Source organism: Euleptes europaea, chromosome 15 (genome assembly GCF_029931775.1).
Source record: "Euleptes europaea isolate rEulEur1 chromosome 15, rEulEur1.hap1, whole genome shotgun sequence".
NCBI classification, from domain to species: Eukaryota; Metazoa; Chordata; class Lepidosauria; order Squamata; family Sphaerodactylidae; genus Euleptes; species Euleptes europaea.
The window spans coordinates 54,392,549-54,413,624 of record NC_079326.1 but is presented as its reverse complement, the minus strand read 5'-3'; the positions used below and the strand labels follow the sequence as shown (position 1 = coordinate 54,413,624).

At 45.6% G+C, this 21,076-nt stretch overlaps 1 protein-coding gene across 1 annotated transcript; it reads left to right on the top strand.

Moving 5' to 3' along the window:
• Positions 1 to 283: 283 nt before the first annotated feature.
• On the top strand, positions 284 to 19,081 carry OSGEPL1 (O-sialoglycoprotein endopeptidase like 1). Its single transcript, XM_056861231.1, has 9 exons — positions 284 to 361; positions 5,354 to 5,421; positions 10,165 to 10,437; positions 10,588 to 10,975; positions 11,855 to 12,059; positions 12,151 to 12,299; positions 14,804 to 14,934; positions 17,076 to 17,147; positions 19,003 to 19,081. The coding sequence occupies exons 1-9, from the start codon at positions 284 to 286 to the stop codon at positions 19,079 to 19,081; spliced, it is 1,443 nt and encodes a 480-aa protein (XP_056717209.1).
• The last annotated feature ends 1,995 nt before the right edge of the window (positions 19,082 to 21,076 follow it).

Below are 21,076 nucleotides of genomic sequence, written 5' to 3'. Positions count from 1 at the left end.
AACATATAAGCTAGCAAGCTGCTGTGACTCAGTGACAGAATGGATTGAAATTCCTTATTTATTCTCATGACTTTTTAATCGCAGTTTTTTCTCCAGCCTGAGATGCCAAATCTCAGAGGACTGGTACATCAGCGTCTAAGTCTGTCTTCCATAGAAGAATCAATACATTTTTTTGGCTCATTAGGCAGACAAAGCAAATTAGTCTGAACCATTCAGAATACCTGCAAATAATAACTCTTCATCTATTAAAAGGGGATTCTTTCTGTCAAGAGTTGGCGTCGTAATGCCCACTCAGGAGATAGTGGGGTTTCAGCTTCAGGAACCAGGGCAAACGGCTGGGAAATCCAACTACCTTTCTCTAGTAAGTTGGCTGACAAAACCCCTAGTATTTCTGTGAGTAGAAACGTTGTTTTTGGAAAACGTAGTCCATTGCTGTGCTTGGAATTTTTGTGTGATAGGAGGCTCTGATACCAAGCAGATGGTTTTGGATAGTTGCATCCTAAGAATTCTGAATCTAGCAAGTTTACGGCTTTGTCCAAAGCAGAATTACACGCTCCTAAAACCATTGAAGTCAACGAGCGCAGAAGGGCGTATCTCTGCTTAGGATGACACTGATAATCTCTGATCTCTTCTGTTTTTCCCCATCTCTTGCATTATATCTGGAACGTTGAGCTTTTCAGAAGGGAGTTAAGAGAATGCATAAGACAGCTGAGCTAGGCCAGCAAGGGAGATTCCGGTTTTGAAAGCTGGAGAATGTTTGGTGTATGAAGAGTCCTTCTTCGACTGCAATTGCGCCAAGGGCGAGAAAGGGGTGACATTGAGACTATGTGCAAACCAGTTGCTTTGTGAGACATGCACTTTCTTCTGGGAAAAAGCCCAACTTTGATTTGCCAGTGCTGAATTAAGGAAACCTAAAATTCTCTGCCCGCAGTAATTTTGGAATTCAAACCAGTATTGATGGATGTACTCAAAGTAATTATCGGCTCCTTTCAAGAAACAATACTTTTCTGTTAGTTATCCTAGCTCTCTGGGAAAATGCCCTTTTGAACAGTATCAGTGTTTTTATATTAATAAAATGAATGACTTTGAGACTGGGAATTGTTTCGACATAGCGCTTTGTTAGGTGAAGTCCACTGGACCAAAATTGCCTCCACTCACTGACAAATAGCCGGTATGCTTTTTGTAATTAGAATCATTGGTTGTATGGTTTGAACCACTACATATGGTTTATTCAAATAAAAGAAATTGCCCTGGTAAGCCTGTGATTATTTTTAAAAGGGATTATGAAAATTCCACTTCTTGTATGAAAAGAAGCACAGCAGACGAACAGTATTTAACCTTTGCCCCTAGAGTTTTGGGGGGCAGCTGAGCTTCTCTGTCGTTCTTTGTGGTATCACTTGTGTTACTTGTTAAATCCTTATCTGATTGAGGATTACAGTCTCCCTTCTACCACGTGAGAGGAAACATATAAACTCATATGAGAGCCAGCGTGGTGTAGTGGTTAAGAGCGGTGGTTTGGAGCGGTGGACTCTGATCTGGAGAACCGGGTTTGATTCCCCACTCCTCCATATGAGCGGCGGAGGCTAATCTGGTAAACTGGGTTGGTTTCCCCACTCCTACACACAAAGCCAGCTGGGCTAGCTTGGGCTAGCCACAGCTCTCTTAGAGCTCTCTCAGCCCCACTTTACCTCACAGGGTGTCTGTTGTGGGGAGGGGAAGGGAAGGTGATTGTAAGCTGGTTTAATTCTTCCTTAAGTGGTAGAGACAGTCGGCATATAAAAACCAACTCTTCTTCATAAAAAAGTATATATATTTGTACACATTTTTACTTTGGCTGTGCAGATCAAATCAAAACCAATGCGTCAGTGCTCACTTTGTCAGATACATGCATGTATATTTAGGGAATGGTGTGTTTATTTAGGAGTTGTATCAAAAGGAAGAAACTGCAGTTCCATGGAACTTAATTCAGTTTCCATGGAATTTGAAGGAGCGTATGCAGGGCTCTCCAGAGGTCTGTTATCCAAGCACTAACCAAACCTGCACCTACTTTGCCTGAGCACGGTTGTGGCATCATGCGTGTACCCTTGGAAAAAAGCACACTGTTAAGTATTTGAGCTTGCCAATCATGACACAACTGAGGTTTACACAAAAACTGAATTTAAGGTCGGAAATAGTAATAGTTCAGCTGGAATAAAATCTTGTTCATCTTTAAGGTGTCACAAGACTGATTTATTGGTGCTGTAACTGGGCTACCCCACTGGACTTTGAAAAGCCTGCTGCCCTGTACTCAACCAGCATGTGTGCAAGTAAAACAGAAGTCCTGTAGCACATACAAGACAAATAATTTATTCCAGCATTATTTATATAGGAATATTTTGTGCTTCCTCTCCAAAGAACTTCAAAGGTTGAGCTGAAAACTATAAATTGTAACAAAATAATTATATTTATTACAAGGTGTACACTATAAATTTGTTCAAAACACAGGGCCTGCAATGCAGGCTACATATAAAAACATCCGTAGACAAAGCTCATCCATATACACTCAATATAAATGACCAATCCTGGACCATACGTGTTTCAGCCAGAATAGGCCTTCCTCAGTGGTCATAAATACAAAAACTGATTATTAAAACATAACCAGAAATTAACCTTATAAGGTATTTTGATCTGAAAATAGAGAATAGAAAACCATAAGAGAAGGGAAACAGAAAAGGCAAATTAATATAACTAATATGTATACTACATGTAGAAATTTTTAAAGAACCATTAAGTGTAAGAGGACATATATACCTTATATCTAGTGTTGCCTGATGTAAACTCATAGCCCAAATCAAGGGTCTTCCCACATGGACAGTTACACTATTTAGATGACAAAAATGTCGATATATCCATAAGCTATACTATAAATTTAAGGAACCTTTAAAAAAAAGGTCTAAGGAAATTAGGGTTGCTAGGCCCCCCCTGGGTACGGGTAGGGGATAGGGGGTAGGTTGATGACGTCATTGGCAGAGCGCCGCCAGAGGGGGCGGATGGAAGCGCAGGGCGCCATCTTGGTTAAGGGCACAAGGACCGCCTTGGCCCAACAGGGCCACCTTCTCCCCCCCCCCGCGACGGCGCTCGGGCTCCGCCCCCCTCCCCTCCGTGACGCGCGCCGTTCCCCTTCTCGCCGCGGGCCGCCTCCTCCTCACCCGTCGCAAATCCCATTGGCTCATCGCGGCCCACGTGGTTCCTCCTCGCCGTTCGACAGCGCGCGAACGCTCCCCCCCCCGCCCTCGCGTCAGTTTACCCCGGGAGCAAAAGAGGCGATTGGTGGAGACGGAGCCTGGTGGGCGGAGCAACACGAGACAGGTAAAAGAACGGTGGGGAGCGGAAGGGGCTTTGTTGGGCACGTGGTGGAGTTTTATTTGGCGTCTCAAAGACTCTGCAGACCTCGACAGTTGTTTTAGCTTTGGCTGAGCTGCCAAATAAATAAAGTTATTATTTTTTTAAAATTAGCATCCTGAATCAAAGCCCCCCCCCCCACTAAATGCACTTTTGCACAAGGGATTCTAAACTAGTGCACTCCTATGCATAATTACTTTTGTATAAGTAAGGTTGCCAGCCTCCAGGTGGTGGCTGGAGATCTCCCGCTATTGCAACTGACCTCCACAGACAAGAGGTCAGTTCACCTGGAGAAAAATGGCCGCTTTGGCCATTGGACTCTATGGCATTGAAGTCCCTCCCTAAACCCCGCCCTCCTCAGGCCCCACCCCCAAAACCTCCAGGTATTTCCCATCCCGGAGCTGGCAACCCTACTGCCCACACATACCTACGCTATTCTTAATCCGATGTAACTTCATAAGAACAGGGCATTTCTCTTTTTTTTTAAAATATTTTTATTATTTTTCAATAATAACTGTACATCTCATTTGACAATACATCCTATAACTAATCTTTGAGTCACTAAAAGAATTGGAGAATTATTAGGTGTACGTCTTCAGTATTAAATGTAGTTATAATTGACTTCCCCACCGACTTCCTCCCTCCCTACAAATATCTAGTATCTCCTTTGTATTAATATTTTCTAATCCTTATGTCGTTATTTTTAATGTTATACTTTCCCCTTATTTAATATATTTCAATAAGCGATAATTATATAATATTGATAATAGAGAAAAAAGGAAAAAATCCTTTAAAAAATAAAAAGAGACAGAACAAAACATATTAACATAATTTCTCCAGTCATTCATTTCTGTCATATAAAATAGATTCGATCTTAAAAAACTTTATATACCCCCAAGTAAAAAATTAAGTTGATATCATTTTTCTTCTACCCCCCCTTTCCCATATTAAGAGTCAAATTGGTATTCTTCCAGCAAGAACAGGGCATTTCTCCTTCACCATGCAGGTTTTTATTTCCACGATTCTTCACTTTACCCTTGTTCTGTCCCAAGACTTTTCTCGGCTCCCTCCAGGTTCATGCATGCTTTATGTTCTCATGGGGCGTTTTGTGCATTAGGTTTGTCGGTTTGTTTGGCTGAGTTATTTATACCCTGCTTTTTCTCCCCTTTGGGTATAACGCCACAGAGTCCACCCTCCAATGCCTCTATTTTCTCCAGGGGAATTGATAGAGTTGCCAACCTCCAGGTGGTGGCTGGAGATCTCCTGCTATTACAGCTGACCCCCAGGTGACAGAGATCAGTTCACCTGGAGGAAATGGCCGCTTTGGAAGGTGGACTCTATGGCATTGAAGTCCCTCCCCTCCGCAAACCCCACCCATCTCAGGCTCCACCCCTAAAATCTCCAGGTATTTCCCAACCTGGAGCTGGAAACCCTACTCACAGGGTGGCTGTTGTGGGGAAAGGAAGGGAAGGCAATTGTAAGCCGCTTTGAGACTCCTTAAAGATAGAGAAAATCGGGGCATAAAAACCTACTCTTCTATCTCCCCAATGGGGAATTATGGCAGCATACATCGTTCTCCTCTCAGCTGTTTCATCCTCACCAGATCACTATGAGGGAGGCTGGGGGGAGAGTATGTGTGACAGGCCCAAGGTCACCTAGCAAGCTTCCCAAGCACAGCGGGGATTCGAACCTGGGTCTCCGAGTTCCTAGTTCGATAGTCCAACCACACTGGCTCTCTTAGGGTGATTAAAAAAACAACAACCTATAAATACAGAGTTAGAAGTGCATACGTTTTTGCTCTTCGTGAAACACTGCACCAGCTAGCTCCAGTTATGTGTAACTTGGAATGTATACAGCTTACAAATTATGCGCTGGTGGAACTGGAAAGTCTGCATTCTTTCTTATCCACAAAAGTAGGTGAAAGATTATCTCGCTTCAGGTCATAACCTGCCTTGTGTTGTCACGCTTACAGGGAGGCAAAGGGAGTCATTACCTCTTCCTCGAGCAACAGATAGCGGGGCGAACTTTCCACCTTCCAACGTACGCAACCTTTGGCTATCTTCCACATCGCATGGCGGATGAAGTAACAGGTGACAGATTCATAGCATGACCAAGAGCAACAAAAAGCCCTTAAAATATGAATTCAGTAGCCATTGCATTCAAGGTACTTGCTGATCTAATGAGGTTGGAGAATAAATACCTTGCCTGCACTAATCCTGCCAGTCCCTTAGCTAGGGCCTAATCAACAATCAATGTAGTACTGTTTATAGTCTTGCACTTTTGTAATGGTAAGCATTTGCAGCTCTGACCGTGTAGGGGCCTAGCCATACCTGATGCTTCTTAATAAAGTTACCTGCTTCTGAGATGGTCGTCTGAGCGAGTGATTTTGTGGGAATTGCCCAGGGTGGCTGGAAAGCCTTACACCGCTATTACAACTGATCTCCAGCTGATGGAGATCAATTCACCTGGAGAAAAAGGCCACTTTGGCAATTGGACTCTATGGCATTGAAGTCCCTCCCCTCCCCAAACCATGTCGTCCCCAGTCTCCGCCCAAAAAATCTCCAGGTATTTCCCAAGCCGGAGCTGGTAACCCTATTTGGAAATCTGTAAGTGGTAAGCAAGGAAAACCCCTGTTGCAGTCATATGTTACACATACTTCCAAGTAAGCATTGCATAGGATCAGGATAGAATTCCTAGGACTGCGTCATGTAGAGTGCCGTCAGCTTGGGACTGTGCTCTCCTTAACTTGCATACGTTGATTTAATTTTAGTTTTTATTTTCCCATTAGTAAAATAAGGCTATAACAATGTCTGTTATCCATGGCTGTACCAGTTACACTAGGGTGCTCAGTGCTTGCTCTAGCCCAGGGGTGTCAAACATAAGGCCCATGGGCTGGATCTGGCCCCTTAAGAGCTCTTATCCGGCCTGCAAGCCAGCCAAGGCAGCTCCCCCCACCACACTCTCGATCTGGGCTGGCAAGGCATGGCCCAGCTCGAACAAGTGATATTTATGTCATATCCGGCACTTGTAACAATTGAGTTCGACACCCCTGGCCTAACCTATTTGTTTCCAGTAACGACAGAGCTGTGTAGACCCTTACTAAGTCAGATAACATGTCTACAAATGAGTAATCGCTGCCTGGTGGAACAGTTTTATTTATTTACTTCACTTATATCCCTTCTTTCTCCCCAATAGGAACCCAGGGCTGCTTACATCATTTTCCCCTCCTCCATTTTTATCCTCACAACAATCCTGCAAGGTAGGTTAGGCCGAGAACGTGCGGCTGGCCCAAGGTCACCCAGCGAACATCCATAGCAGAGCGGGGATTCGAACCTGGGTCTCCCAGATCCTAGGCTGACACTCTTACCTGCTGCCCCACACTGGCTTACATGTTCACATGGTGGTATCTGGTTAGCATAATTTTCGAACAGCAATGTGGAGAGTCCTTCAAAATGGAGTAATGTGCCTCAGAGTACCAGGCGCTGAGTATAAATGCGGGGAGGGGAGCTGTGCCCTTAATGCCTGGCTTATGAATTTTCAGGAGCTGCCGGTTGAGAACAGCTTGGTTAGAATGACCATCTAGCAAGACAGTTCTTAAATTCTTGTGTCTACTGAAGTAACAATAAAATCGTATAAAGAACTAAGTGCTTTATTTTGTTCTGAGAGTATTTAACTACACTGTCTTCAATCATGGTGCATTACTGTTAGGGGACTAGTTGCAACTGCTCTATGAAAAGCGGGTTAAAACACTTAGGGCTGTTTAGCTTGGAAAGAAGGCAGCTAAGGAAAGACACGACAGAGGTCTATAAAATTATGCATGGTATGGAGAGAGTGGACAGGGAGAAGCTTTTCTCCCTCTCTCATAATACCAGAACGCGGGGGTCATCTGCTGAAGCTGGAGGGTGAGAGATTCAAAACAGAGAAAATGAAGTATTTCTTCACACAACGCATAGTTAAATTGCGGAACTCCCTGCCCCAGGATGTGGTGATGGCTGCCAACTTGGAAGGCGTGAAGAGGGGAGTGGGCATATTCATGGAGGAGAGGGGTATCCATGGCTACTAGTTAAAATGGATACTAGTCATGATGCATATACCTATTCTCTCCAGGATCAGAGGAGCGTGCCTGTTATCTTAGGTGCTGTGGAAAACTGTCAGGATGATGCTGCTGCAGTCGTCTTGTTTGGGGGCTTCCTAGAGGCACCTGGTTGACCACTGTGTGAACAGCCTGCTGGACTTGATGGGCCTTGGTCTGATCCAGCAGGGCTTTTCTTATGTTCTTATGTACTGCATTCATCCCGGTCCCCTGAGAGAACTAAGGCGCCGTCTCTTTGGCAACTGAACCGGTATTGCTACTGTAAGCGACTGTGGTACTTCCCTAGGGAATCATGATAGAAAATAATTTGCTTTCCCTTAAATTTCTTTGAGCATTTCCGCAGCCTGGAAGTAAAGGGGGTGGATCCTATTCCTGTCCAACCACTCCACTGAGCAATGTTTGTTGTTTATTTAAATATTTATACTCCAACTTCCCTTTGGGCTCAAGTTTGAAGCCTTTCTCCAACTTAAGTAGCTCTTCAGTTGGAGGAAAGGCAACTTGGAGGATAGTTGGAACCACCCCAAGAGATACAAAACATGTTTTTTTTTTCTAATTGCACTTCTGGGTATTTTCCTCTACCAGTCTATGATGTTTCCACTTCTGCGGTAATCTTTTAAAAAAGCTAGCATGTCTAAGTAAGGCGTAGGACCCTGAAGATTGGCCATAAAAGCAGCATACATGAACAGTTACTGCTTCAGATTGGACGGCCAATATTTTAATGTTCCCCAAGAGCAAAAGATAGAGACAAAATGGGCATTGACTCACCTGGGACAGGTATCAGAAAATAGGGACAGTTGTGGGCTGTAAACTGTGTTGTCACACGTATTGAGGCTTGTATGAACACATGAAGCTGCCTTATACCAAATCAGACCCTCGGTCCATCAAAGTCAGTATTGTCGACTCAGACCGGCAGCGGCTCTCCAGGGTCTCAGGCAGGGGTCTTTCACATCACCTGCTTGCCTAGTCCCTTTAACTGGAGATGCTGGGGATTGAACCTGGGACCTTCTGCATGCCAAGCAGATGCTCTGCCACTGAGCCACAGCCCCTCCCCATTGTAAGAATGGGCCTGCCTCTGACTCCAGCTTCAGGGGGCAGAAAGCAGCCACCATGTTGTCTTTGGGTGCCAACCAGACGTTCGTTTGGGAAAGACAGAATTAAAAAATGGAACAGGTGATGCTCTAAAGGAAATAATATCTGTGTATTCTTTCTAACTTTGTGTGTCTGTCTGTCTGTCTTAGGAGGCTGTGAAATGTGAATCTTGAATTGGGAAACTCAAAGGGCGGGAAAGAGTGATTTTGACACCATGATTTTAAAACAGGTAAAAGTAATTATTATCCTCCCTGTAGACTGTTTCCTTTTGCTTTCAATTGCTTAGCCAATTTTTTTTAAATCTCAGGTATACTGAAGGAGAAAAGGAAATAATTTTCCTATCAGTTTTTAAATATTCAGGGGGTTAGATTAAAGGATCTTCCAGACAATACAATCAATTTTATTTATGGTTCACAAATATAGGGCTTCCAAGCAGGTCCCATTTCCTACCACCTTTCAGAGTGGCGGTGGGAGAAAAATAAAAATTAAAAATGTGTACTTGCCGTAAGTTTTTACCAGAAGTGACAAAGGAGTTTCCGGTGATTCCTAGAGCTGCCCTTTGCCCTTCCAGTAAGAACTTCCGGTAAATACACGAGGAACAAGGCTGCACTTAAAAAAGAAAAAAAAATGAGGGAAACTTCCTATAACTATATACAATAGGTAGTTTGACCCCAAAATGTTGCTGTTTTGTTCTACCAACACAAAATTTGTAAAGTCTGCAGAGACAGGAAACCATCACACAGGTCCCAGTTTTCCTTCTTTAGCACTTCATAGGGATCACCTCTAGGGTTGCCAGGTACCCCTGGCAACTGGCAGCAGCTTTCTGGGATGATGCGACCTGGAAGTGACTTGTGGACGCTCTAGCAACCTCCTCTGAAAACTGTGGTTTTTGGGGGAGAGTGCTAGAGAGTCCGTGTCACTTCTGGGTTTACCTGGAAGTGACGATCGCTCTCCCCCTTCAGCTAGCCCTCTTCCCCCCACCGACCAGCTGAGGGTCAGCAGGCAGCCGAGTTGATTGGCGGGCATTTGCCTGCCAATACTGGGCGATTGGCAAGCCTAATCACCCCCCTTTCCTAGGAGCTATTTCCCTCAGGGAAGGACTACCCATTTCACTTCCCTATTTCAGGATTCTCCTCGATCCTTCACTTTCCTCCTTCTCACTTCCCCACCTTCCTTCCTAACTGCCACTCTCAACTACCTCTCCCTCAGGTCAACAGTAGAATTTCATTTGAACCATCACAAATTAGCAGTCCATCACATCTTTTGGGTACTCTGGCTCCACAGAGGTGTCAAACATACGGCCTGGGGGCCACATCCAGCCCCTTGAGAGCTCTTATCCGGCCCGCGCACCAGCCGAGGCAGCCACCCCCTGTTTCCGATCTGCGCTGGCGAGGCATGGCCCAGCCCAACCAAGTGACCTTTATGTCATATCTGGCCCTCGTAACAGTTGAGTTCGACACCCCTGGTTTAGAGCCTTGGAGATAAAGACTAGCACAGAATTTATGTTGGAACTAACTATCTTTGGGAAAGAGGTCAATAGATCGGGCTGGTGAAATTCTGAGCATTGCTTATGATTTATTAGTGACAGCAAGACTTTAAAGACTAAATCTCATTTTTGTACAGTTGCTTTCCAGGCATGCCCATCTACAAAAATATTTACCGGTGAGCGCCGTTGGAGCAGTGATTTCAACATCTGCTAAATGCTGTCAGAGTAAATATTTAAGAAGGGTCACCCATCAGTGTGGCAAATGCTTTTCTACCAAAATAGTTCTAGGAATAGAAACCAGTTGTGACGATACAGGGGCCGCTGTTATGGATGAAACGGGCAATGTTTTAGGCGAAGCACTGCATTCTCAAGGCGAGGTGCATTTGAAGTAAGTTTGGGAACCACTGTTCTATATCATTTGTAGTAATCTCAGTTCTTTTTGTAATTTGTCTCACGTTTTTATTAATATTCTATAATAAAAAATTAGGAAAAAGAGAGCTAGAATGCCACTATTAAGTATATTATTGTTTCTAATTAGAACAGGTGGAATTATTCCTCTTGTGGCCCAGCAGCTTCACCAGGAAAACGTTGGGCGGATAGTACAAGAAGCACTCTCTGCCAGCGGAGTTTGCATGAATGACCTCTCAGCTGTGGCAACCACGGTGAAGCCCGGACTCGCGTTAAGCCTCGGCGTTGGGTTAGGCTACAGCTTAGAACTGGTGGAAAGGTACAAGAAGCCGTTTATCCCCATCCATCATATGGAGGCTCACGCGCTTACCATTAGGGCAACTGACCGGGTGGAGTTTCCATTCCTAGTACTTTTGCTCTCTGGGGGCCACTGTATACTAGCAGTAGCTCGAGGCGTTGCAGATTTTCTTCTCCTTGGACAAACAGTGGACATTGCACCGGGGGACATGTTGGATAAGGTAATTCTTTTAACCTGAGTGAATCTGAGAGGAGTACTGATTTACATTATGGTCAGCATTCTTTTTGCAAGTACACATGAACACATGAAGCTGCCTTTTACTGAATCAGACCCTTAGTCCATTAAAGTCCGTATTGTCTACTCAGACCGGCAGTGGCTCTCCAGGGTCTCAGGCAGGGGTCTTTCCCATCGCCTACTTGCCTAGCCCCTTTAAGTGGAGATGCTGGGGATTGAACCTGGGACCTCCTGCATGCCAAGCAGATGCTCTACCCCTGAGCCATTCTGTTTGCGAGACTACCTTGGTGGCCTTTGAAAGGCAGAAAGGCAGGATAGATATTCATAGTGCCAAAATATAGTCTGAACAACCTTCCTGAAGAGTTTAAAGCAGGGGGTTTCAAACATAAGGCCCGGGGGCCGAATCCAGCCCCTAGAGAGTTCAGCTGGCCCGCAAGCCAGATGGGTCAGCTCCCCCCAAAGGTGTCAATGATCAAAGTCTGTTAAATAAAAGAAAATGCTGTAAGTGTGTCATTGTTTTAAACATGTTTGTATTTTAAGTGAAAAATTAGGTAAAAAATAGTATCGTTAACTGGCTTTGCCTGTGTCTTCTATAACGTTTGTGTCTCCAGTACCTGGCATGGTCAGGCCCAACCAAGTGACATTTATGTCGTACCCGGCCCTCATACCAAACGAGTTCGACAGCCCTGGTTTAAAGAGCATGCAACAGATTTGCTTTACTAAGTTCAAGGAAACTATGGGTTGAAACCAGAGATATTCAACTAGGGGTTGAAACATACTACACGTTTGTTTGTTTGTTTGTTTGTTTGTTTGCTTGGTGTTTTAATTTGCATTTCTTTAATTTATGATCCTTTTTTTTTTTTAGGTAGCCAGAAGACTTTCTTTACAACAGCACCCAGACTGCTCTGGTTTGAACGGTGGGAAAGCAATAGAAAACTTGGCCCAGCAAGGAAATCACCTGCGCTACGGATTCAGCGTTCCCATGGAACAACACTTGAATTGCGACTTTTCCTTCGCTGGCCTTCAGAACAACGCCAATAGGGTGATAATGCAACAGGAAAAGGAAGAAGGTATTTTCCCCAAAAAGAGGACCGATACAGGTTGTGCAGGCTGATCTGCTCCTAGGATTGGAAAACCCATTTTGTTCCTGATTTTCCGCAGGGCTTCAGCCAGGGCAGCTGCTGTCCTGCATCTCGGACCTGGCTTCCTCAATTCAGCACACGGTTGCAGTTCACATCGCCAAGCGAACATACCGGGCGATCCTCTTCTGCACACAAAACGGCATCTTGCCGCAAAACAACGCAACTCTCGTAAGTGTGTAGTCAGGTACTGTGTGTTTTCTGCATAGTACTTTATCCAAAATTCCAACTGTACCATTAGAAGCCAGTCACTTTTCTTAAAAAAATAATAATAATTGGGCATTTAATTTCAAGAAGTGGTGACCTGAACATCTCGATCCTAGCTAGTATCTTTCTTTACTAACTAAGGTGGAGGAAATAAAATAAGACTTGCGTCCAAAAGTCCAGGGCTCTGCTCACAAAGTCAGTGGCTTGGACCCAGCAATGCACAAGCAGAAATGCAAACAGACTTAGCCAGTGTGGTGTAGTGGTTAAGAGCGGTGGTTTGGAGCGGTGGACTCATCTGGAGAACCGAGTTTGATTCCCCACTCCGCCACATGAGCTGCGGAGGCTCATCTGGTGAACTGGATTCGTTTCCCCACTCCTACACATGAAGCCAGCTGGGTGACCTTGGGCCGCTAGTCACACTCTCTCAGCCCTACCTATCTCTTTAAAAAAAAAAAAGTTTTTATTTTTCCAGTTATAGGATATAGAAGGAAAAAGAAAGGGAAAGGGCAGGGGAATCCGTCTAATATAGTTTATACAAGCAAAGTTTTAGATTCATAAAATCAAAAACATTACGCATTTACAATTATCAAACATTTTCACTGAATCAATATAGTTGCATTTGACTACTCGTATATTCTAATGATTTATATAGTCTAAAGGTTTATAGTATGATTGTCAGCTAATCTGTGAGCATATAAGTATAAAATGGTCGCCATTTCTCGTTAAATTGTTCCGTTGACTCGTTGTCAGTAGGATTCATCATAAAAGTCATTCTGGCCATATTTGCGTATTCAAGCAGCTTATCCTTCCATTCCTCTATGTCTGGTATAAACACTTGCTTCCAGGTCCTTGCCAGTACCACTCTTGCTGCTGTTGTAGCATATTTAAATACATCTGTGAATTTTTTGGGTAAGTCGGATGGAATTATACTTAATAAAAAGTATTTGGGGTCCAGTCTCAGTTTTATTTAGCCCTACCTATCTCACAGGGTGTCTGTTGTGGGGAGGGGAAAGGAAGGTGATTGTAAGCTGGTTTGAGTCTCCCTTAAGTGGTAGAGAAAGTTGGCATATAAAAAACAACTTTTCTTCTTCTTCGCGCTGTTCCACTTGTGCAAGAAAGCACCTAGCACAGGAGTGTCGAACTCAATTGTTAAAAGGGCTGAATATAACATAAATGTCACTGGGTTGGGCCGGGCCATGCCTTGCCAGCCCAGATCAAGAGTGTGTGTGTGTGGGGGGGGGGGGGTGGCTGCTTCGGCTGGCTTGCGGGCCAGATAAGAGCTCTCAAGGGGCCAGATCTGCCCTATGGCCTTATGTTTGATACCCTCGATCTAGCGCTTTCCTCGTTATGTATTATAGTGCCCAGAAATTGGTTGTTCAGTTTCTTGCTCAGTCACAAACACAAGGGGGATACAATGAGTTGTGACTTCACACAAGTAGCTGCCACTGTTTCCTTTCCTTGCACTTCTGTTCTCCCAAGAGCCCTAGCACAAGTGGAAATTTTGCGCTGGATCCAATCCGGTTTACTGTGAGGTATCTGGGTTGTGCCTGTTAATCCTCTTTCCCTGGGCCTGCCTTGTTTTCACATGTTATTTACAAAGTCCGTTACTGCCTGTACCCATAAAGACCAGCATGTGTCGGATTCCTGCTCTTCAAAATTGGCAGCAGTGGATCTGAGGGTGGAGATTGTATCTTTCAAATCTGCATGCTGGATCTACACATGTAGGCATGAGTCAGATGTTCTGACCAACATGTAAAGACAAGGGATGCTCTAGGCCAGCGGTTCTCATCCTGGGGCCATATGGCCCCCTAGGAGCCCCCAGGATATTCCAAGGGGGCGACAGGTGAAAATTGCGTCAATGGGGAGCCACGGCACGAGACTAGGGAGCCACAGAGGGAAGTGAGAAGTGAAGAAAACAGAGAAGTGACCCAGAAAAGAAAACAGAAAAGAGAAAAGAAAACAGAGAAGTGAAGAAAATAGAAAACAATGGTAGAGGCTTTGTTCTCCCTTGTATGTGAACATTGTTGTTTATTAGCATGTTGTATTCCCTTTTTGTGGGGTATTTTTTGTAAATTTCAGTTTCCCAATAAGAACTGCATGTGTGCATTTTGTGGGGCTGTTTATGCTTCTTTGTTCCTTGGCTATTTACAAACAAAACATTTAAATAGTTACCTTTCTACCAGGACAGGGGGGGGGGGGCGGCACAGGAAGGAAACAAGGTCGGAAGGGGGCCACGGTCAGAAAAAGGTTGAGACCCACTGCTCTAGGCTGATGCTGCATTAAGCAGGGGGTTAGAATAGATGGCCTGTATGGCCCCTTCCAACTCTATGATCCTATGATGAGCTCTGGCTGATTTCGAAATCAGTATCAAGGGATGGAGATCCTACATTAAGTTTTCTTCCTCGTGTTACTGTGAGATAGCACAGTGCTTCCGCCAACAGTGTATTTCCTTCTGACACTGGTTTCAGGTGGCGTCTGGAGGTGTTGCGAGCAACCAGTATATCCGCAAAACTCTGCAGATTGTGACGGACGCCGCCGGCTTCTCTTTACTGTGCCCACCTCCCAGACTGTGCACCGACAACGGCATCATGATTGCATGGTAAGCAAAACTCATTTTCCTTGGAATGAACTACACAATGGGATGGCAAGACACATGTTGTGCGTCAGAAACCCTGTGTACTGGCCGGGCAGGCTGGCTGGGGCTGCTACTGCAACACGGTGCAGAGGGAGCTGAGAGCGGGCATGGCAGCAAGCGATGGAGGGTACAGAAGCCAAGCCTGGGTGGCTGCACAGGAACAGTGGGGTCAGCAGTGGTAAGGCAAAGTCTGGGAAGCTGTCCAAGATGTCAGGCCCAGGGTCTCTTACGTATCACAGGCTACGCAGCAAGGGTCAGCCTGCTGAAGCTTCTGCCAGAGATCAATCTGCTGAGGCTTCCTCAGGAGTTGAAGAGTTGGAAACTGCTTCCAGTGACAGGGAGGAACCATAGCAGGCAGAGCAGGCACAGGCAGATGACTGTGACCCATGCCTACAACTATCCAGGGCAGAGGACTCGCCCTGACCCAGCAGCAGCCCCCCCCCACCGCTACAGCAGCGACTCCAAAGTGGTGGAACCCTCCTCCTCCGGCGAAGGAGAAGTGCGAGACTGCAAGCTCTACTGAGAACCATGCCAGCTGACAGCGATGAGGAGGATGAGCTCTACCTTTAAGGAGAATCAAACCGGCTTACAATCGCCTTCCCTTCCCCTCCCCACAACAGTCATCCTGTGAGGTAGGTGGGGCTGAGAGAGTGTGACTAGCCCAAGGTCACCCAGCTGGCTTCATGTGTAGGAGTAGGGGGGGAATCTAGTTCACCAGATTAGCCTCCGCTGCTCATGTGGAGGAGTGGGTAATCAAGGAAGAAGAGGAAGAAGAGTTGGTTTTTATATGCCAATGTTTTCTACCTTTAAGGAGTCTCAAAGCAGCTTACAATCACCTTCCCTTCCTCTCCCCACAACAGGCACCTTGTGAGGTAGGTGGGGCTGAGAGAGTTCAGAGAGAACTGTGACTGGCCCAAGGTCACCCAGCAGGCTTCATGTGGAGGAGTGGGGAATTGTACCTGGTTCACCAGATTCAAATTCGCCGGTCTTAATCACAACACCATGCTGGCCAATAACTCTTATTGGCCTGCCTCCCTGGTTTTGGTGTTAGGTGTTAATGTTGAAATGTTTTAATGTTTTTGATGTTTTCTGCCTTGGGGGTCCCTATTTGAGTGGAAAGGCAGCATAGAAATGTTTTAAATAAATAACGTTCCTTTTTCGCATAAGATGGGGGATATTTTGAGTGCGTACCATTTTGATTCCAGTAGCAGCTTAGAGGCCAACAAAAATTTTAGGGTATGAGCCAGGAGTGTCCAACTCATTTGTTACGAAGGGCGGGTGTGCCATAAATGTCACTTGGTCGGTCCAGGCCATTCCTTGCCAGTCCAGATTGAGTGTGTGTGTGTGGGGTGTGGCTGCCTCGGTTGGCTTGCGGGCCGGATAAGAGCTCTCATGGGCCAAATCCGGCCCACGGGCCTCATGTTTGACACCCCTGGTATAAGCTTTCAAGAGTCAAAGCTCTCTTTGTCAGACTCTGCAAAGCTTATACTGAAGAAGAAGAAGAGTTGTTTTTTATATGCTGACTTTCTCTACCACTTAAGGGAGAATCAAACCAGCTTACAATCCCCTTCCCTTTCCTTCCCACAACAGACACCCTGTGTGGTAGGTGGGGCTGAGAGAGCTCTAAGAGAGCTGTGACTAGCCCAAGGTCACCCAGCAGGCTTCATGTGGAGGAGCAGGCAAACAAATCCAGTTCACCAGATTAGCCTCCACTGCTCATGTGGAGGAGTGGGGGAATCAAACCCGGTTCTCAGAGTCCACCCCTCCAAACCACCGCTCTTAACCACTGCACCACACTGGAAATCTTGCTACTGTTCTTGAATCCAACAGTTCTGCTGTAGGCCAACATGGGTACCCTCTGAAACGATGTCTAGACAATTCGTCATCTGTCATATAAAAGCTTGGAGTAGCCTTTGGGTTCAAACCGCTGTCTCCTTTTAAAAGATGTTAAAGCAGCAGAGCTGAGGGGAAAAAATATCTTTCTGAAACCCCTGGACAACAGGACCGGTGGCCTGTTGCCAAGTTAGATCGACAATATTGTGTCAAGCTGATTGAGCGCCTTTTTATAATTATATTATTTATTTGCACAAATATCCTTTCTTTAGGAACGGCATTGAAAGGTTGCGTGCAGGATTGGGTGTCCTATACAGTACAGAAGGCATAAGATATGAACCAAAGTAAGTAGCAATAAACTGCCTAATCTTTTTTTGGTGCTTAGAGTTAGGGAAAAGTCCAAACAATAGGGACGTACCAGCACGGAATATGGTGATCCTTGACCATTTTCCTGAGGGTCCTCATGGACAAAATGCCACATTGGCTTGGGGAAGGGAACATAGTAAGGAGCTATCAGGAAACCACGTCCTCTATCAGTGGCAGCATAAGTTCTACAGATATCTTTCCTCTCTTATAAGGGGGTAGAATTTCATCAGATTCCTTGTCCTGTCTGCAGCTCAAAAACAAAAAGGGGGCGGAGGAAAGGTAAACACAACCTGAAAGTTGAATCCAAACGAAAGGGCTGAGCCGAACAACGCTAAAATAACCACAAATATATCAGTTTTAATATGGTGCACAGTATAGTTAAAAACACAGGGCCTATAGTGTAGGCTAACTATTCCCAATAGATAAATACCTATAACACATACACGGTTGATGTATATCCATATTAGGACCAGACGCGTTTTGGCCTCATATGGGCCTTCCTTAGTGGTCATACATAAAATTATAATATAGTACATATCCTAGCATATTCAATCTGATAATACAAGGATAAAAATATATAAAAGCCCTTTTGTTTTATGTAGCTTCTAATAAAAACATTTATTCCATGTATATTAGAACATGGCTCACATCTCACACCTTGTATATAATGTCAGTCTTCTAAGGATGAAGAAGAGTTGTTTTTTATGCACTGACTTTCTCTACCACTTGTGTGTAAAGTGCCGTCAAGTCGCAGCCGACTTATGGCGACCCCTTTTGGAGGTTTTCATGGCAAGAGACTAACAGAGGTGGTTTGCCAGTGCCTTCCTCTGCACAGCAACCCTGGTATTCCTTGGTGGTCTCCCATCCAAATACTAACCAGGGCTGACCCTGCTTAGCTTCTGAGATCTAACGAGATCAGGCTAGCCTGGGCCATCCAGGTCAGGGCTCTCTACCACTTAAGGGAGACTCAAATCCACTTACAATCACCTTCCCTCCCCCTCCCCACCACAGACACCCTGTGAGGTAGGTTGGGGCTGAGAGAGCTATTAATAGAGCTGTGACTAGCCCACGGTCACCCAGCTGGCTTCATGTGGAGGAGTGGGGAAACAAATCCAGTTCACCAGAGTAGCCTCCACCGCTCATGTGGAGGAGTGGGGGAATCAAACCCGGCTCTCCAGATGAGTCCACCGCTCCAAACCACCACTCTTAACCATTACACAACGCTGTGTATACATCAACAAGCGTAAAAGAATGTCTGCAACTCCCCATGCCATGTGGCACCGTGTCTCTGAGAATGTCCCGGCCTTCAGCGTTGGATTTCAGTGGCCACAGGGGACTGCTGCAGAAAGGGAAGGCCAGGAAAATCCACCAAGATGCTCTCGGTTTCCAACCCTTAAATTCAGCCTCTAAAAAATGAAGTGCCTGTGGTCACCTTTGGAATTCTAACACCGGGTGGTGGACCCAACCACAAAGTGGCTGCCACAGGAGACGAAACCACGCACAGAGGAGGCTCAAGTGCAGGGGAGAAAAGCGGTAATAAAAAATTACCCTGGGAAAGAGGGGTGAGATATAGTAAATACTGTGGTGGCAGTTGCCACCAAAACATTATTTTAATCTGCTTAGCCAATCAGATTGGCAATTCAGATCTTCACTGGCAAGAGCCTTACCTGGCCCCATCTATTTTCTAAAAACACTTGGTGGGCACAAAAAAAAAAACAGCTACTTGTGACATCGGCTCATTGATTTGTTTGCCCCTGAATTTGTAACGTGACCAGAATCTCGTGAAATAAGAATTCATAGTAAAAGGTGTTTTGTTTTAAACTTTAATTTCAGGGCTCCTCTCGGAACCGATATCTCAGAGCAAGTAAAAAAAGCCGCCATCCGATTGCCAAAACTAAAACTGACAATCTGATTTTTTCCAATGTTTGTGAAAAGAGACTGCCTGTTGCCATTAAATAATGTGGTGTGTCTTTGCCGATGATACCATACCGGTTGCCTTTATCCTTACATATTCAAATATGTGACTCTAGGTCAGGGGTGGGGAACATCAGGCCCGGGGGGGGGGGGCAGTTTAAGGCCCGTGAAATCATTTGGTCTGGCCCTTCGTGGGTCCTGGCAGATCTCTAGCTCAGAAGGATCTAAGACTGGTGATCTGCCCCCTCCCGCGGACAGGAATAGCCTCTATTCAAGGCAGATGTGAGTTTGTTTTGCCAAGAAAAGGAACCTTTTTCCCCCTTGCAGAAGAGTGGTTAGCTATGGAGCTGCTAGGACCGCCCAAGAAACTGTATCAACCCCTTCCCACCCAAGCTATGGAGAAACGTACTACAAGAGGGCTGGGGGCAAAAGTGGCTACAGTGGAGGGGTTAAAGGGGGCAGGGCCAGAATGAGCAGGGGGGGGGAGTTCTTAGCCGGGGTGTCCTCATACACAGGCGGAGGTAGCAGGAGCCGGCTGTAGAATCCAGCCTGGACCATGCAGAGCAGGAGCAACTCTGGCGTGTGGCTGGACAGCTACGCCTGGCTGGTGCAACAGACCACCCTGTGCCATCAGGTGGGCAAGTGCACCACTGGTTGGATGCCTGCCTGCTTGCCCATGCGGGGAGGTCATCTGGGGCAGCTGCCTGCTTGGGGCTTGGTCGGCTAATTTTTAAGTTGATAATTTTATATGGCTCGTGAATGATGTTATAAATATCCTAATGGACCTTGGAGGAAAAAAGGTTCCCCACCCCTGCTCTAGGTGGTGGTGGTGGGCCTCAGAATCCATGAAGTCTAGATCAGGCGTGGTTTCTGAAATTGCTGGCCATATATGCATGATTGTTTCCTCCATAGCTTGCTGACAACTTCGGGGCTTTGCTTTGATTAGAAGAAGAGTTGGTTTTTATATGCCGACTTTCTGCTCCACCTAAGGAGGAATCAAACTGGCTTGGGGGGGCATTTTCTCTCACAGTAAGCACTTCAAGTAAGCCAATTACAAAGCAGCATTTCAAGGGGTGAGACTTGATTTGAGCTTGGAGACTGCTGGTGCAGAGATGCCAACAGGAAAGTGTGGGTCCAGCTAGCAACAAACCTCATTTAAAACTCCCATGCATAAACAACCCATAAGTAGACTGTGACAACGGCACTTCCCACCACCAATGTGTTACACCATTGTTGAGATATTACAAAGGGATGCTAGGGAAAATTTTTAGATGTCAGATTCGACAAGTAACCGAAGACAGCATAGGCATTTTTAGTAACGATAAAGATAGTGCTACACCCGTGATATTTTGTGGGTCGATAACGGTTCTGGCGAACACTCCCTTCTCTTTCCGTAGGCAGGATTCTGCGCTATGAATCATAGAATCATAGAGTTGGAAGGGTCCACAAGGGTCATCTAGTCCAGCCCCCTGCTCAATGCAAGAAATTCACAACTACCTCCCCCCACACCCTCAGTGACCCCCTACTCCATGCCCAGAAGATGGCCAAGGTGCTCTCCCTCTCATGAACTGCCCAAGTTCATAGAATCAGCATTGCTGACAGATGGCCATCTAGCCTCTGTTTAAAAACCTCCTGGGAAGGAGGTTTTTAAACAGACCACTACCTCCCGAGGAAGCCTGTTCCACTGAGGAATCGCTCTAACTGTTAGAAAATTCTTCCTGTTGTCTAGACAGAAACTCTTTTGATTTAATTTCAACCAGTTGGTTCTGGTCCGACCTGGAGCAACAGAAAACAACTCGGCACCCTCCTCTCTATGACACCCCTTCAAGTACTTGAAGATGGTTACCATATCCCCTCTCAGTCTTCTCCTCTTCAGGCTAAACATACCCAGTTCCTTCAACCTTTCCTCATAGGACTTGGTCTCAGACCCCTCACCATCTTTGTTGCCCTCCTCTGGACACGTTCCAGCTTGTCTACATCTTTCTTAAATTGT

What these genes read in the sequence shown, in the direction of transcription:
- OSGEPL1 (XM_056861231.1), top strand. Translation starts at nt 284, where the DNA reads ATGCCCACTCAGGAGATAGTGGGGTTTCAGCTTCAGGAACCAGGGCAA. An exon ending in CGAACTTTCCACCTTCCAAC is followed by an intron (nt 5,422 to 10,164) that starts GTACGCAACCTT and finishes AAGACTTTAAAG; the next exon opens with ACTAAATCTCATTTTTGTAC. An exon ending in GCAACAGGAAAAGGAAGAAG is followed by an intron (nt 12,060 to 12,150) that starts GTATTTTCCCCA and finishes GATTTTCCGCAG; the next exon opens with GGCTTCAGCCAGGGCAGCTG.